This window comes from Nyctibius grandis, chromosome 2 (assembly GCF_013368605.1).
Source record: "Nyctibius grandis isolate bNycGra1 chromosome 2, bNycGra1.pri, whole genome shotgun sequence".
Classification (NCBI taxonomy): Eukaryota; Metazoa; Chordata; class Aves; order Nyctibiiformes; family Nyctibiidae; genus Nyctibius; species Nyctibius grandis.
In genome coordinates this window covers 119,224,324-119,238,312 of record NC_090659.1, presented here as the reverse complement: position 1 = coordinate 119,238,312, position 13,989 = coordinate 119,224,324, and the positions used below count along the sequence as shown (strand labels likewise).

The window sequence follows — 13,989 nt, the reverse complement described above, 5'->3', positions numbered from 1 at the left end:
GCCAGGCATGGAAATATGAAATGATTACACAAAATAACAAACACAGAAAATAAAAAAGGGCATTTTTATTGGCTGTTCTTTAAGGTCCCGCTGTTTCACTGTATTAAGATATAGGAGAGAGCTGCGAGGTCTTGTGTACTGGAGCAAGGTGAGGTTAGAGCATCCTTAGGACAGGGCCAGCTGCTGCTGTTTGGTGGCACTTTGCAGGGGACCGTAGCTCCAGCTCAGCAAAGCAGCAGCAGGGCAAGTGCTGTGCTGTGTCACTGGCCCAGGCGAAGTGACGTGACCATGTAGTGACTCAGCTGTGTCCCTGCTAACCATCTGCTGATGTGATGCAGATCATTAGTCACTAATTGGCGTGGTTACTCTTTTTTTAGGCTGCTGGAAAGGTCAAGGATCAAATAGACGTGAAGCAGCTGAGTCAGTCTTCCACCTCTTTTGCCTTCAGGTCCACCAGGCTCTTGGTGGTGCTTGGAGAGCCGTTTCGGTGTGCCCTGCCAGGCGGACCCAGACTGCCTCAGTTTTATCTTGTACACTCTGGCTGTTTGACTACAAGGCTATCACAGCTGTGTGGGGGGACCGGGGTCTGTAGCTGGGGCCTTCTGGTGTGCAGCCACAGCAGGGTGGCAATGAACCTTGCCAAGGAAGGACCTTTGGAGGCAAAGGGAGAGGGCACTCTACATTTGGGCTGAGTGAGAAGCTTGTTTCACCCATCCTGCATTTGCTTCCTTTGTCAGCTCTGTAAAAACCCTCTAAGCATTCTAGGGCTTTACTGAGGATAGCAATTTCCTAATACTTTTATTTTTTTTTATTTTTTTTTTTGTTTCCACCCCACACCCATCTCCTGCGCTTCCTGTCTTTGGCTCTATCTCCTTATCCAGTGCCTAACCTATAGGTACTGGTGGGTTAGGTACCGATGCTCAGGTATCACCTTACCTGGTATCTCAACTGATGGCTTGTAAATCTGTCTCTTTACTGAAGTTACTTATGCCATTACCCCAGACCAGTCTTGAGGACAGGTCTTTGATGCCATGTATAATACCTGGATCCTCCTGGACACAGCTGGCTTTGGACACTGCCCTTCTGCTCCCTTGTCTGTGGGTTTTTCTGTCTGCTTAAATTCTCCGAGTCCCTTCTGCCTGTTGTTGCTTTTCTTGAAGGTTACAGACTCCTTCTCTGGTCACGGTGTTGGCAGCACCCTTGGGTGCGGTGGAGATGGAGGTGTGGATACTCATCCCTGATGCCTTGCTCAGCCGCAGCAAACCCTACATTTATCTGTTCGGTCCTCTCCATACTTTGAGTGGCCTAAGGAAGCCCTGTAGGTCTTCCTCCATGCAGGCAACCCTGCCCATCTCCCGTGATGTTGCTGAAACATCAGTCTCTGCATCCTGCCAAGGAGGTTGGATTTGGTGGGGGGGATGTGTGCTGGGTACCCCCCAGGCTCCTATGGGTTCACTTCCCTTTTGAGCTTTACACCAAGCAAACTATCCTCACAAAACTAAAGAAAATTACCACAGTAGTAGCAATGTTCCTAACAGCATCTATTATTTCTTCTTTTTTAAAAACCTCTTTTAATGTACTTCAGCCAAACTGTTACCCCACTCCCCACTATGACTTTAGCAAATGAGCTCTTTCTGTCCTTAAGGCAAATGCTGCTGCTTTTATTTTAAAATTATTTTAACTTCCCCATCTGTTCTGCCCTCATGTGTGCCCCAGCCCTGCTCTGTGGGTACCCAGCGCCTGCCTGGAGGAGCTCACGGGGGCATTTCTGTGTATTGCCCTAACAGAAATAAATTGCGCGATCCCCGCGGACAACGTGGCAAAGTCCACACTGTCCTTTGGAACTGATGTAGTTAAAAATGAAACAAACACTTGGGGAAATCTAGGAAATGATGGCTTGGACTTGTGGAGTGTTGCTTGGAAAGCTGAAAACCAGCATCTGTAATTTGTGGGCAGCCAGGTGAGACAGTGAGAAAGCCGAAACGTGGCCGGGGTTTTGCAGCAGCTGATGTTGGACTACGTGGATGGCCCAGCGTGGAGTGGGAAGGGCTCTTCTCCCTTATCTGAGGAGCCACACACGTGCCAGGAGACCTTTGTTCTGAATATTTGGAGGAATAAAGTTCAGCAGGAATAAAAGGGCACTTCCCCACCACCTTGGTTCACATCGTGTTGTACTCTCTGTCTCCCTTGCAGCTGCGTAAATGAGTATGGAAGATTATGATTTCCTCTTCAAAATTGTTTTAATTGGCAACGCTGGTGTGGGGAAGACCTGCTTAGTCCGTCGCTTCACTCAGGTAAGGTGGGCTGCCTCTTGGATGTGGGAGATCGCGGGGCGGGGGACAGCACTGGGATGGGAGCACGGAGCCTGTGGCTGTGCACAGAGGGCTCTGCCGGCATCACGGCTCCAAAGCGTGTTGTTGTCCACACTCTTGGTGCATGCATCACTTATAGTGACATGCTGGCACAAGCAGCACATCTGTATCTAGTGCTGTACTTGGCCCTGTTGGGGATCTTGCATTGGAGAAAGCTCATCCCTCTCTGAAGATGGAAAGTCCCCTCTGAAAGCTTATGGGACAACCTGTGATTTGGAGGTGCTCTGGACCAGTTATAAGGACCAGCATGTCTCCTGGTGTGCTCCTGTGTGCCTTCTCCTCCCCATCCCATGGTGCACAAAGCTCTCCCTGTTATTTGTCATTAGGAGATAATTAAACAATCTGGGTCCTGGGCTGTCAGTCCAGTGTCTTCTGTTAAACATCAGACCTTTTTTTGTGGTAGAACAACAGGGAAAGGACCAGGCTTCTGTGATCCAGGGCAAAAGAAGGTTTTGCATGATGCACTGTAAAACATAAGCTGTGGGGTTTTTGTTGCTTTCTCCACTAGAAATTGTCAGCAATTTCCCCCCCTCACTGTTTATTTTAGTTTTAAAGCCGTGGTGATGTTAAACACTCTCCAAGCTTATGTGACAGCTGGTGGCAATAAAGCTAGTCAACCCCAAAGGGTTAACCACAAAAATCTGTGGCACTTCTGCTGCTTGTGCTTTGACAGCGCAGCTGCTGTAGGGGATGGATGTGCCCCAAAATCAACATGACTTTGTAGGCCTAGATACCAGGAATCAAAAAGCTGTCTATTTTTTTTTTTGTGGTTTGCTGTTGCTCCTTTCCTATGGTGCTGCAATCAAATACCACCAGCATCACGCTGGCCCTTGCCATTGCTGTGGCACCGGTAGTGGCTGGCTCTGTGCTTAGCTCCCAAAATGCTGTGCAGGGATGTGACCCTGGTGCTGGGAGCTGCCAGAAATGCTTTTCCATACCGTGGTGTGTGGTGGAGGGGACAAGGAAGGTGTGAGGTTGCAGGAACAAAGAGCATCTAATCCCACACGGGCACTCCCACTTCTTTCAAGGTGTTGGGAAGTGGGACAGAGGGTCTTCATCTACCCCTCCTCTGCCAGCTGCACAGAAGCATGAGGGCTTTTCCCCTCTCCTTTCCCTGTATGCATCTTCCTTTTCTTCTCCTGTTTTCCCACCTCTTAGGTCAACAACTTGCTACACAACTAGAGACGTGTAGTCAGCGAAAACACAGTGGGATTGAACTATGGTAACCTTTGTACCAGGGAAAAGTCACATTTTCCTCGCTAAATGTGATGGAAATAAGCATCTGGGGAAGGGGACAAGGGAGGAATAGTTTTGAGGATGGAAAAGGGTGAGGATTAGCACCCAGAGAGTGTTTTGTTTTGCTACAGAAATTTGCTTAATGAAACTCTTGTTTTCTTTCAGGGGCTTTTCCCACCAGGTCAAGGAGCCACAATCGGGGTTGACTTTATGATTAAAACCGTGGAGATAAACGGTGAAAAAGTGAAGGTAGGAGCATGATGGTTTTAAGTGAAATCTTTTATGGCAGTACCGTAGCTGAGGTTTCTTGCTGCAGCCCTCATGCTGCTGGAAGGCACACGGGGAAGTGCAGGGCTGGCTGGTGTGGCTCAGGCAATGCTGGGTCTAACAGTCTTTGCGCCCCTTTCCACAATTACCATCAGGATCATAATGGTGAACCTGCTCTAAGGGAGGAAATGGAAAGGGGAGGTCTTGCAAAACTCTGTCCTTGCTTAGCAGACACTAAGATTGTACCTCGCTGGGGTTCAGGAAGTGCAAAGAAGTGCTTCAGTGCAACCTCTGCTGATGGCATTTCTGGTAAACAGAAACCTGTTGCATTCCCACTGGGATGCGCTTCATGAAGGTCTTCTCTTGTGAGCTCCCAAGACAGCTCTTGGGGAGAGCAGGCTTCTGGGCTTGGGTAGTTCTGCACAACAAAGGCTCATCTTCCACTTCTGCTGAGTTACGGATTTGGGAGAGGTGGAGATGGTTACAATACTGGTGCTTCAGTCAACAGGCTGAATTGAGAAGGGCAATGTCCTCCATATTATTAACTCTTTCACCCTTCAAAATAGGGTGGTTGCAACCAAACTGCTGCTGGGAAACTGTCCTTGTCCTGTGCTAACTCCCAAACTGAGTCTGATCATCACTTGGCAGAGAGCTACTTTCCCTGGGCCAAAACACTTTGGGGACCAGTCTCATGTTTAATGGGATCCACGGTTGGGTTCCAGCACCCAGAGATGCTGGCTAGCGCTGCTTCGTTCTTATTAATAGAGATTTCACTAGAGCTAATGTGGGTCCAAGAGGTGGGAGAAAAGTATGGTTGTCTGAGCCTCTAACGTCAAGATGTCTAGCGTCCCTGAGCTGCTCCTGGATTTACTCTACTTGCATTAAATCCAGGGGCATTGAAGTGAAAAACAGCAGTTTTCCCCTTACTGCCTTCATCAAATCCAGTAGTGAGCAAATGGAAGAGCAGCAGCAGTGTGACAGCAGCTGGATGTGACATCGAGACCCATTTTTAAGCTTGTGTCAGTGATAGGATGGAAACAGTGGACTTGTGCAGATTTTCAGCCCTGTTTTTTTTTTTAACCTGTATTTCAGCACACAGGGTTTTAAAGAAGAAAATCAGGTGGTGTATTCCTAAGTTTTAGGACAGTTTTTAAAAGCCATGATCATGTCAGCAGCCTGTCACCCTGCTGCATGAGGAGCTGTACAAACTGATGGCAAGTGATGGTCCATGACCAGAAGACCTTCCAGCCCGAGCAGGTGAAGAACAAGTGATGTGAATACCTTTCCCTGATAAAGAGCAAGTTAATGTTCAGCACATCGCTGTGCAAGTGGGACAGAGCAGCAGGCAGGAAAGCAGTGAGGATCACATGTAGCCCCCATGCTGTCAGTGCTTAGTTTGGTGGTTGCGATGCTCATTAGCAGGCATCTGGTATAGTGGGGTCGGCCAGGACACGGATGCTGCTTGTCCAGGCTCCTCGGTCAGCAGAGATGATGCTTTCAGCCAAAACCAGCTCCGGTGGAGCAGCTCAGAGGATCTAAGCTGGTAAATGCCTTAAGTACTGCACTGAAGGTGGAATTAATTTTTTTCCCTTATGTACCTGCCTTAAACCAGCTGTCTCAAGATTGTCCAGGTCAATGGAAGGAAGATGAATCCCATCCACACCTCTCCTTTCCAAGCGTCTGGTTCCCTGTCAAGAACAGATGGAGCCTTAAGAGCATCGCTTATATATGAGGTCTGGTTTTTGAACTCAGTCCCTAAGGATTTGTCTGCTTTTGACTTGTTCCTCCCATGACATAATCCTGTTTTAAGACTAGCTTGGACTGAGGACGCAAACTCCTTAAGAGGCAGCTGGGAGCAATCGTGCTAACATGGTCTATCTCAAGGACAAGGATGGTTCAGGGAAGCTCTACAAGCTAAATAAAAACTCATCAGTGTGATAAGTCCCTGCTGCCCTGCAAATGTCTGATGAATGCACAAGTGTCCACCCAAGCAACTCTCTTAATCACCTTGGGGTTGGCTTGTGTTTCACAGAGCCGTAGCAAGTGGCAGCTGGTATACCAGCTATATTTCACATAGCAAATAATGAGTTGTTAAATCAAAGTTGCTCTCCCGACCCCACCAGTGGAGTAAATTGGAGTCACCGGAGGTCAGCCACAATGCCCAAGCTTGGGAGGAAGCTTAGTACGAGACATTTGGGCATTTGATTGAGCCTTCTGGAGTCTGAAAGGCAAATGGATTTCTTTCAGGGAGTGATCTTGTAGCTGAAACTTCTTAAGTAAGCAGTGCTAGTGAAAATAAACATTTAACGAGCGGGGAAAAGCAGGAATGAGTCAGAGCACAGAGGAATAAAAATGACATCTCAGTCAAATGAGGCGCTGCTGTGACTGCTAGCTCATTTCACAGTGCCTGAGCCGTGACTGCGCTTCTGTGCCGGGCAACATCTCCTGCACGTCTGCTGGGATCCAGGATGCGAGAGCAGAGCTGTTTACCGAAAAGGTTTTCAGACTTGAAAATAAATTATAGATTTCTGGGGAAAAATACTTTCTAGCTTTCAAAATTTCATTTGAAAGTCAGTGGAGAGGCACTTGCTAGCATGAAAGCTGTGTGCCAGCCGTATCAGATATGAGTGACTACTAAAGCTTGCTGACATGAGCTGAGACTGCCCTGTGCACTGGAGGGGGCTTTTGATCTGTTTGGCCTTTTCTAATAAAACCAAAATTATGTACAACACCGGTACAAAGAGGCTACACAAATTCGAGCCAAATAGGTAGCAGTTATCATGCTGGTCAAAGCTAAGCATCCGCAGTGCTGCAAACAGAGGGCTGTGCTATATGGTTCTGTGATCTTGTTGTACTTGGTGGAAATGTTCATATGCATAAAGCTAAGTGTATGTGCAAATGTTGGGAGAGCGGGAAGCATTGGTTGGCTCCAAGAAAATAAACATCTAGGTTTTCTGCAGGCTGAGTCAGGCACCGTCACAGAATCACAGAATCAATCAGGTTGGAAGAGACCTCTGGGATCATCGAGTCCAACCATTGCCCTGACACACCACCATGTCAACTAGACTACGGCACTAAGTGCCATGTCCAGTCTTTTCTTAAAGACATCCAGAGATGGTGACTCCACCACCTCCCTGGGCAGCCCATTCCAATGTCTAATGACCCTTTCTGAGAAGAAATGCTTCCTAATGTCCAACCTGAACCTCCCCTGGCGAAGCTTGAGGCTATGTCCTCTTGTCTTATCCTTTGGTTCCTCTGAAAAAGTAATACAAGTAAAATGGTTACTGTGAAATAATTTTATTTGGCAGAAATAATCAGTGGGGTGAAGTGTGAGATGTGCATTTTGTGTGCAGGAAGAGTTTATCAGTGGCTGTAAGGTCGGGGGCTCTCCCCTACCTTCTGCACCCAGCTCACAGGTAGACTCACGGCTGCAGCCAGTAAGAAACCCTCTCCCCCAGGGCAATCCCTTTTGCTTTCAGTGTCTGTTATATTAAAGCAGTGGAAGAACGTATTCCCGTCAAGTTTTTATCAGCTTGGAGATCTCAATAAATGTGAAACGTATATAAGCTGGAGTTAACCAGAAGACCAATCAGTAAATGTTTTTCCTGGGAAACAGCCAAGCAACCACAAAATTATCTGTATTTTTCCATCTGCCCGAGTTTGGAGGCTGGTTTGTTTTATCGGGGACATGTTCATTATCTGAATTTCATGTGCAATTAATTTCACTTGAGTTTTCTGTGTCGCTTAACTGCAGGTGCCAGTTCAGCCGTCTAAATACAACTATGCCAAGAGATTAAGCACAAAGGTGCCCAGGAGCTGTGAGCCAGCCACAAATTACTTTCTCTGCAAAAAATGTACTTTTTCAAAATCATACCCCATGTCTGAAAGCTGCTATTGGGAGCTCTTATTTCAAACTAACACATTTAGTGTTACTTTATTCCGCTCTCGTGAGGCCCTGCCTGGAATACTGCGTCCAGCTCTGGGGTCCCGAACATAAGAAGGACATGGAGCTGTTGGAGTGAGTCCAGAGGAGGGCCATGAAGATGATGAGAGGGCTGGAGCACCTCTGCTCTGAAGACAGGCTGAGAGAGTTGGGGCTGTTCAGCCTGGAGAAGAGAAGGCTCCGGGGAGACCTTCTAGCAGCCTTCCAGTACCTGAAGGGGCCCTACAGAAAAGCCGGAGAGGGACTTTTTACAAGGGCATGTAGTGATAGGACGAGGGGGAATGGTTTTAAACTGAAAGAGGGTAGATTTAGATGAGATCTTAGGAAGAAATTCTTTACTGTGAGGGTGGTGAGACACTGACACAGGTTGCCCAGAGAAGCTGTGGATGCCCCCTCCTGGCCATATTTAAGGCCAGGTTCGATGGGGCTTTGAGCAACCTGGTCTAGTGGAAGGTGTCCCTGCCTGTGGCAGGGTGGTTGGAACTAGATAATCTTTAAGGTCCCTTCCAACCCAAACCATTCTATGATTCTGTGATTTATGATGAGTAGCTGGCGTAGTTTGACTTTGAAACTGTGCAAGAATAAGGTTTTCTCTGTTACGAGCTGCTGAATATATGGAAAAAATCTCAAATACTTTACCTTTTTCTTCCCAAAGTACACAGGATGCTGGCTGGAAATCACCCTTTCACATATTTAACTCCAGGGAGGGGTGCTTTAAAAAACTAGAAGCTGAAGCAGAGAAGTACTCTTTTATGTGTTGAAATGTTTTAATTTTGGGTGTCTGTTTCTTTGACTGCCTTTTTGAAGAATTCAGGTTTTTGATGACCCACCAACAACTCTCAGATGGTCAAATTATAAAAGCAGTGTGAGTTTAGTTTGTATTGAGAAATGTATGTTGTCTTCCTGGACCCAGAGGGTTTGGCAAATGCTCATGACCTCTTTGATATAGTTAAGGACATGTCAACCAGTTCTACACACTGGGAAGGCAGGCAGCGAGCAGCTGGGTGAGATGGCTGAAGTTGTAGAGAGGAAACGTGTTAGACTCCTTAGATCAGCCTTCAGCTGAGCTCCTTCTTCCATCCTGTAGTTTCTGCCCATCAGTCTGTCATCTCAGGATACCTATAACTAGCTTTGGGAGCCTAGAGGAGAGGTTTTCTTACTCCTTCTTGGGATGGATGCTGCTGTTGGTTGGACTTCAGGGGCAGGAGAAGTGACTTCCTCCCTCCAGCACCTGTGTTGTAACTCCAGGCCAGCAGCTCTGTCCACAGCAGAGGGAGATGCCAGAAGTCACATCAAAGCCCACAGACCTGTGGCTTCCAGGGGCCGTCGGCCGCAGTGCCAGCTGACTTTGTGCCTTGCATTTCAATCCACAAGTGAAGGAACAGAAACAAAAAATGCTGGGGGAGGGGAAGCCAAAGGGGAGAAGAGCTAAGTGCTTTCCCAGCATTGGTTTTACCCTGAAAGTTTTTTGTTTTTTTAAGTCAAAACAGTGCTGCTAGCAAATAAAAAATGTTAAACACATTTTTTTTTCCTTTTACCACCCTTCCTTGTTATGCCAAAAGCTGCAGATCTGGGACACGGCAGGACAAGAGCGATTCCGATCCATCACGCAGAGTTACTATCGCAGCGCTAACGCGTTAATCTTGACCTACGACATCACCTGCGAAGAATCCTTCCGGTGTCTCCCCGAGTGGCTGCGAGAAATCGAGCAGTATGCCAGCAATAAGGTCATAACCGTGCTAGTGGGTAAGCGACGATTGTCCCTAGCAGGGCGGTGTGATGAGGGGGTGAGCTGTGTGTGTCAAGGGGTTTATGGCAGATGGAGGTGTTAGCAGGAGCAAAGTGTGGCATCTGTGTGAACTGGTGGTGCAGGATGCTCAAACTGGTGCAGCAGATCTTGTTGCCAGCCAGAGTTGTAACCGCAGGTGGGTGCAGGGTCCAGCCGGGGCCTTAAACCCAGTGCTTGGGCCGTTCCTTCTGCAGATGACCCCAAGTGCTGATCATAAAATCATAGAATGGTTTGGGTTGGAAGGGACCTTAAAGATCATCTAGTTCCAACCCGCCTGCCATGGGCAGGGACACCTTCCACTAGACCAGGTTGCTCAAAGGTCAGGCTGGATGGGGCTTGAACACTGCCAGAGAGGTGGGCATCCACAGCTTCTCTGGGCAACCTTTGCCAGTGTCTCACCACCCTCACAGTAAAGAATTTCTTCCTAATGTCTAATCTAAATCTACCCTCTTTCAGTTTAAAATCGTTGCCCCTCGTCCTGTCACTCCATTCCCTTGTAAAAAGTCCCTCTCCAGCTTTCCTGTAGGCCCTCTTCAGGTACTGGAAGGCTGCTAGAAGGTCTCCCCGGAGCCTTCTCTTTTCCAGGCTGAACAACACCAGCTCTCTCAGCCTGTCTTCATAGGAGAGGTGCTTCAGCCCTCTCATCATCTTCGTGGCCCTCCTCTGGACTCGCTCCAACAGCTCCATGTCCTTCTTCTGTTGGGGGCCCCAGAGCTGGATGCAGCACTGCAGGTGGGGTCTCATTAGAGTGGAGTAGAGGGGCAGAATCCCCTCCCTCGACCTGCTGGCCGTGCTGCTTGTGATGCAGCCCAGGATATGGTTGGCCTTCTGGGCTGCAAGCGCACATTGCCGGCTCATGTTGAGCTTCTCGTCAACCATCACCCCCAAGTCCTTCTCCCAAGGGCTGCTCTTAATCTGTTCTCTGCCCAGCCTTTATTTGTGCTTGGCATTGCCCTGACGCACGTGCAGGACCTTGCACTTGGCCTTGTTGAACTTCATGCAGTTTGCATGGGCCCACGTTGCAAGCCTGTCAAGGTCCCTGTGGATGGTGATGATAGCCATCTGATTACAATGTTCAGGACACCACAGGCACTTCTCAAAGTATGGTCCTGTCTCAGGCCTAAGGCTTTTGCATGCAGAGGTGGATACTTCCCACCAGTTGGTCCCATATGGGACTGATGTGTTAATGGAGCAGCTACCAACTGTGCTAAGAATAGAGAAATTTCCTTTGTGACTCCCAGCTTGAATCTCTACAGATATAAAAGGATCTGCTCAAGTTGGGGGTTGCCTCTGTGTTGCTGTACCCCATAGTTCTGGGACAACCAGAGTCTTGTCTCAAGTGAGTCAAGATCTGGGAGCCGGATCAGGATGTGATGGTTGTGTGGCTCATAGCATTCATAGGTGGGACAGAGTTGGAAAACTGGATATTTTTGCATGGATTTCAGGGAAACTAAAAATCAATATCTGAATGTTATGTTAATCTGTAGAGCTTCAACTCAGGCTAAAGCAGACCTCAGGCCACCTCTCTGCTACAAGCCAGGTGAAGGCTATTTTGCCTACCTGTGCTTTTCCATGCTCTGCTTTCAGCATCTGATAGTCAGGACTTGGCTTTTAAAGGCCCAAGAATATATAAAGAACAATGGAAAAATAACTTGGGGAAAGCAAAAAGTTTTATGCTACAGTGTTGGTTTCACCTTTAATAGTTTAAAAGAAAAAAAAAAAGGTGTTTAAAAAAAAAAACCTAGAGGATTGTAAAATGTGTTTAAGGCGGCTTCAAAAGTCTTTTGAGCTTTACATGCCCCAGTGGTATTGCAAGTGAGACTTGGGATTTACAGAGCTTCCATACACAAAAGTTGTTATACTCCATGAGCAGGGTATGGCACGTGTACACATGGCACAGAAATAATTAATATATGACTAACAAGTGTATACATGATTTTTTTAGGGAACATCTAAGTTAATTATCAACGTCTGCAGCACAAAATATAAATGATAACAGCCATAACACGGTTTGAAGATGGTGACATCCAGAAAGCGCTTGTGTTGAGTGACAATTTGTTTAGAAAGGTAACTTCAGTGTATACAGCGGGTCCAAGAAACTGCTTCATCAGGAAAGAAAGGGAATCTGAGACACAAGGAGGGTGATGAGACATGGCTTGCCAGTGGAAGCGCAGTCTTTTCCTCCCACTAGTTCTCCCAAAATTGCTGGTACAAGCGAGGCCAGGAGATGTTTCCTCCTGAACCTGCAGGTTAGGACCCCTGTTATCGCAGGCCCTGGTCTGTTATCTTCTTTGTAAGATTAATTTATGACAAAAACATCATGTTTGAAGTGAAGTGGCCAGTAATAGGGTATAATCATATCAGACACTTGCTTGAGGCTTTAATCAACTCCCTGCTAAACCAGGCTCTCTGAAGGAAGGGGCTGGTTTCTTGCCCCACCTCGCCCTGTGAGTGCCCCCGAGCCCGTCCCTCTTCCAGCCTCAACAGCCAAATCCTTCACGGGAAAATTGAAATAGGAAAGCTGCCTTACATGCCAGGCTCCTTTTAAAGCTCGTAATGACACGAGAAATATCACGTTTAGTGTCTCATATGCTGTAATAGACATTTTAAGTGCTCCTCAGAGCAAGAACAGAAGAATTTTCAATAGATATTAAAATGGAAGTCTTTTCATGTCGGTTGATAGCAGCAAACGGATGCACTGGTGCTAAATTAAAGCTAACTGACTTGGATGTTCACAAGGCATAGTCCGTTAAATGAGCTGATATTAAATGAACTTGGTCGTGTGTATCAGGGAATAATTATTTGGAGGGGAGAGCAAGTACTAAGAGTTTCACATCAAAACCACTGTCCATACATATATACAGCATCAAACTCTTCTTTATTCCTTATGAACCTCTGTTTCTCTTGTTTTGGAAGTCAAATTAATTTCTTTTCTAAAATATTTTATCAATGCAGGTAATAAGATTGATTTAGCTGATAAGAGGGAAGTCTCCCAGCAAAGAGCTGCAGAGTTTTCCGAAGCACAGGACATGTACTATCTGGAAACCTCGGCAAAAGAATCGGATAATGTGGAAAAACTCTTCCTGGACTTGGCCTGCCGGTTGATCAGCGAGGCACGACAGAACACCCTTGTGAACAATGTCTCATCCCCCTTACCAGGAGAGGGGAAAAGTATCAGCTACTTGACTTGCTGTAATTTTAATTAAAGAGCCGACATGTGATATCCCCTTCTGACATGGGCCAAGAGTTTGGTGTTTTTTTTTTTTTGCTGGGATTTATCTACCTGAAGGGAATTCCTGCCTCTTTGATCCATCTGACTTACCCTGAGCCAGGTTGCAGACCTGGCAGCATGGCAGGCTGATGGCTCCAGCTGCATGGCAACATAGCCGAATACAACATGGTTTAAATGTCATTTTTCTTGCAGTTTCTGGAGTGGGTTAGGAGAAGAAGAGTTGCACAAGTGCTTCATGTCATGCAGAACATGAGCTATTGCATTTCCTTCTATGGGAGACTAGAGCAGCCTCTCTTGAAGATATTGAAGAGATCAAAATCTTTCTTACAGAACAATGTGTTTGGTCCTTTTTAAAATTAAAAAAAAAAATAAATAAGAAAAAACTACAATGAACACTGACCCTGGACTACACTGGCAATCTTCTGGGCTGCCAGCGAGTGAGGTCTTAGGACATGTACATAGTGTCTGCCCGCGTGTCTTCATGGAGGACTCTGGTGTTTGAAATAGTGTTATGTCTCTCATCTACAGGCACTTTCATGAACATGAAATTAAAAAAAAAAGTTACATGTATCAGCATTTTCAAGATTTAAGACGACGTGGATACAGCTCAGTTGCTCCCTTTGGTGCTAGCAGTTCAGCAAATGTTCCATAGACCAAACATAGTCTTACTGCATTACTGTCCTCTGAATGTGTTACTTAGGCTGGTTAGGAAAAAACATCAATAAGCACTGGTCATAAAAATAAAAAAATCTTGTTACCTCTTTTTCTAGGCCTGAGCATAGTGGGAAAGGACTGTGCGTCTTTGATATCCAACATAGGATGAAAAGACTTTCCAGAAATAAAAAAAAAAAAAAAGAAAAGAAAATTAACTGTTCCTCCTCTAATTAGTAATATCCTAACGTGAAAAGTTAGCCTTGGGAAAGGTTATTGGTGGGGTTGGAAAAAGCGCACCAGATGTGACCAAACTCTTGTGTGTGCGTGGATTGTGTGTAAGGGTTCAAAGAGAGCACAGTTTGAAGTGGCAGTCTGCAATATGTCCAGCTTGGAAACAAAGCTTGTGGATACAGTTCTTGTTGAAAGGCAGGCGTACAATTTTGTAGAGGTGTTTTTTTTATGCTAAGTGGAAATAGCGATGGGTTGCAAGTGGTAT

At 46.5% G+C, this 13,989-nt stretch overlaps 1 protein-coding gene across 1 annotated transcript in view; it reads left to right on the top strand.

The window, feature by feature from the left end:
- The window catches only part of RAB30 (RAB30, member RAS oncogene family), a 50,279-nt gene extending 37,438 nt beyond the window's left edge, over positions 1-12,841 (top strand). The window contains exons 2-5 of the mRNA XM_068420924.1: positions 2,194-2,294; positions 3,774-3,857; positions 9,381-9,564; positions 12,563-12,841. Of these exons, the coding sequence (XP_068277025.1) occupies positions 2,202-2,294; positions 3,774-3,857; positions 9,381-9,564; positions 12,563-12,813 (612 nt within the window). The 5' untranslated portion in view covers positions 2,194-2,201 and the 3' untranslated portion in view covers positions 12,814-12,841. The remainder of the gene's footprint in view (positions 1-2,193; positions 2,295-3,773; positions 3,858-9,380; positions 9,565-12,562) is intronic.
- Positions 12,842-13,989: the final 1,148 nt, after the last annotated feature.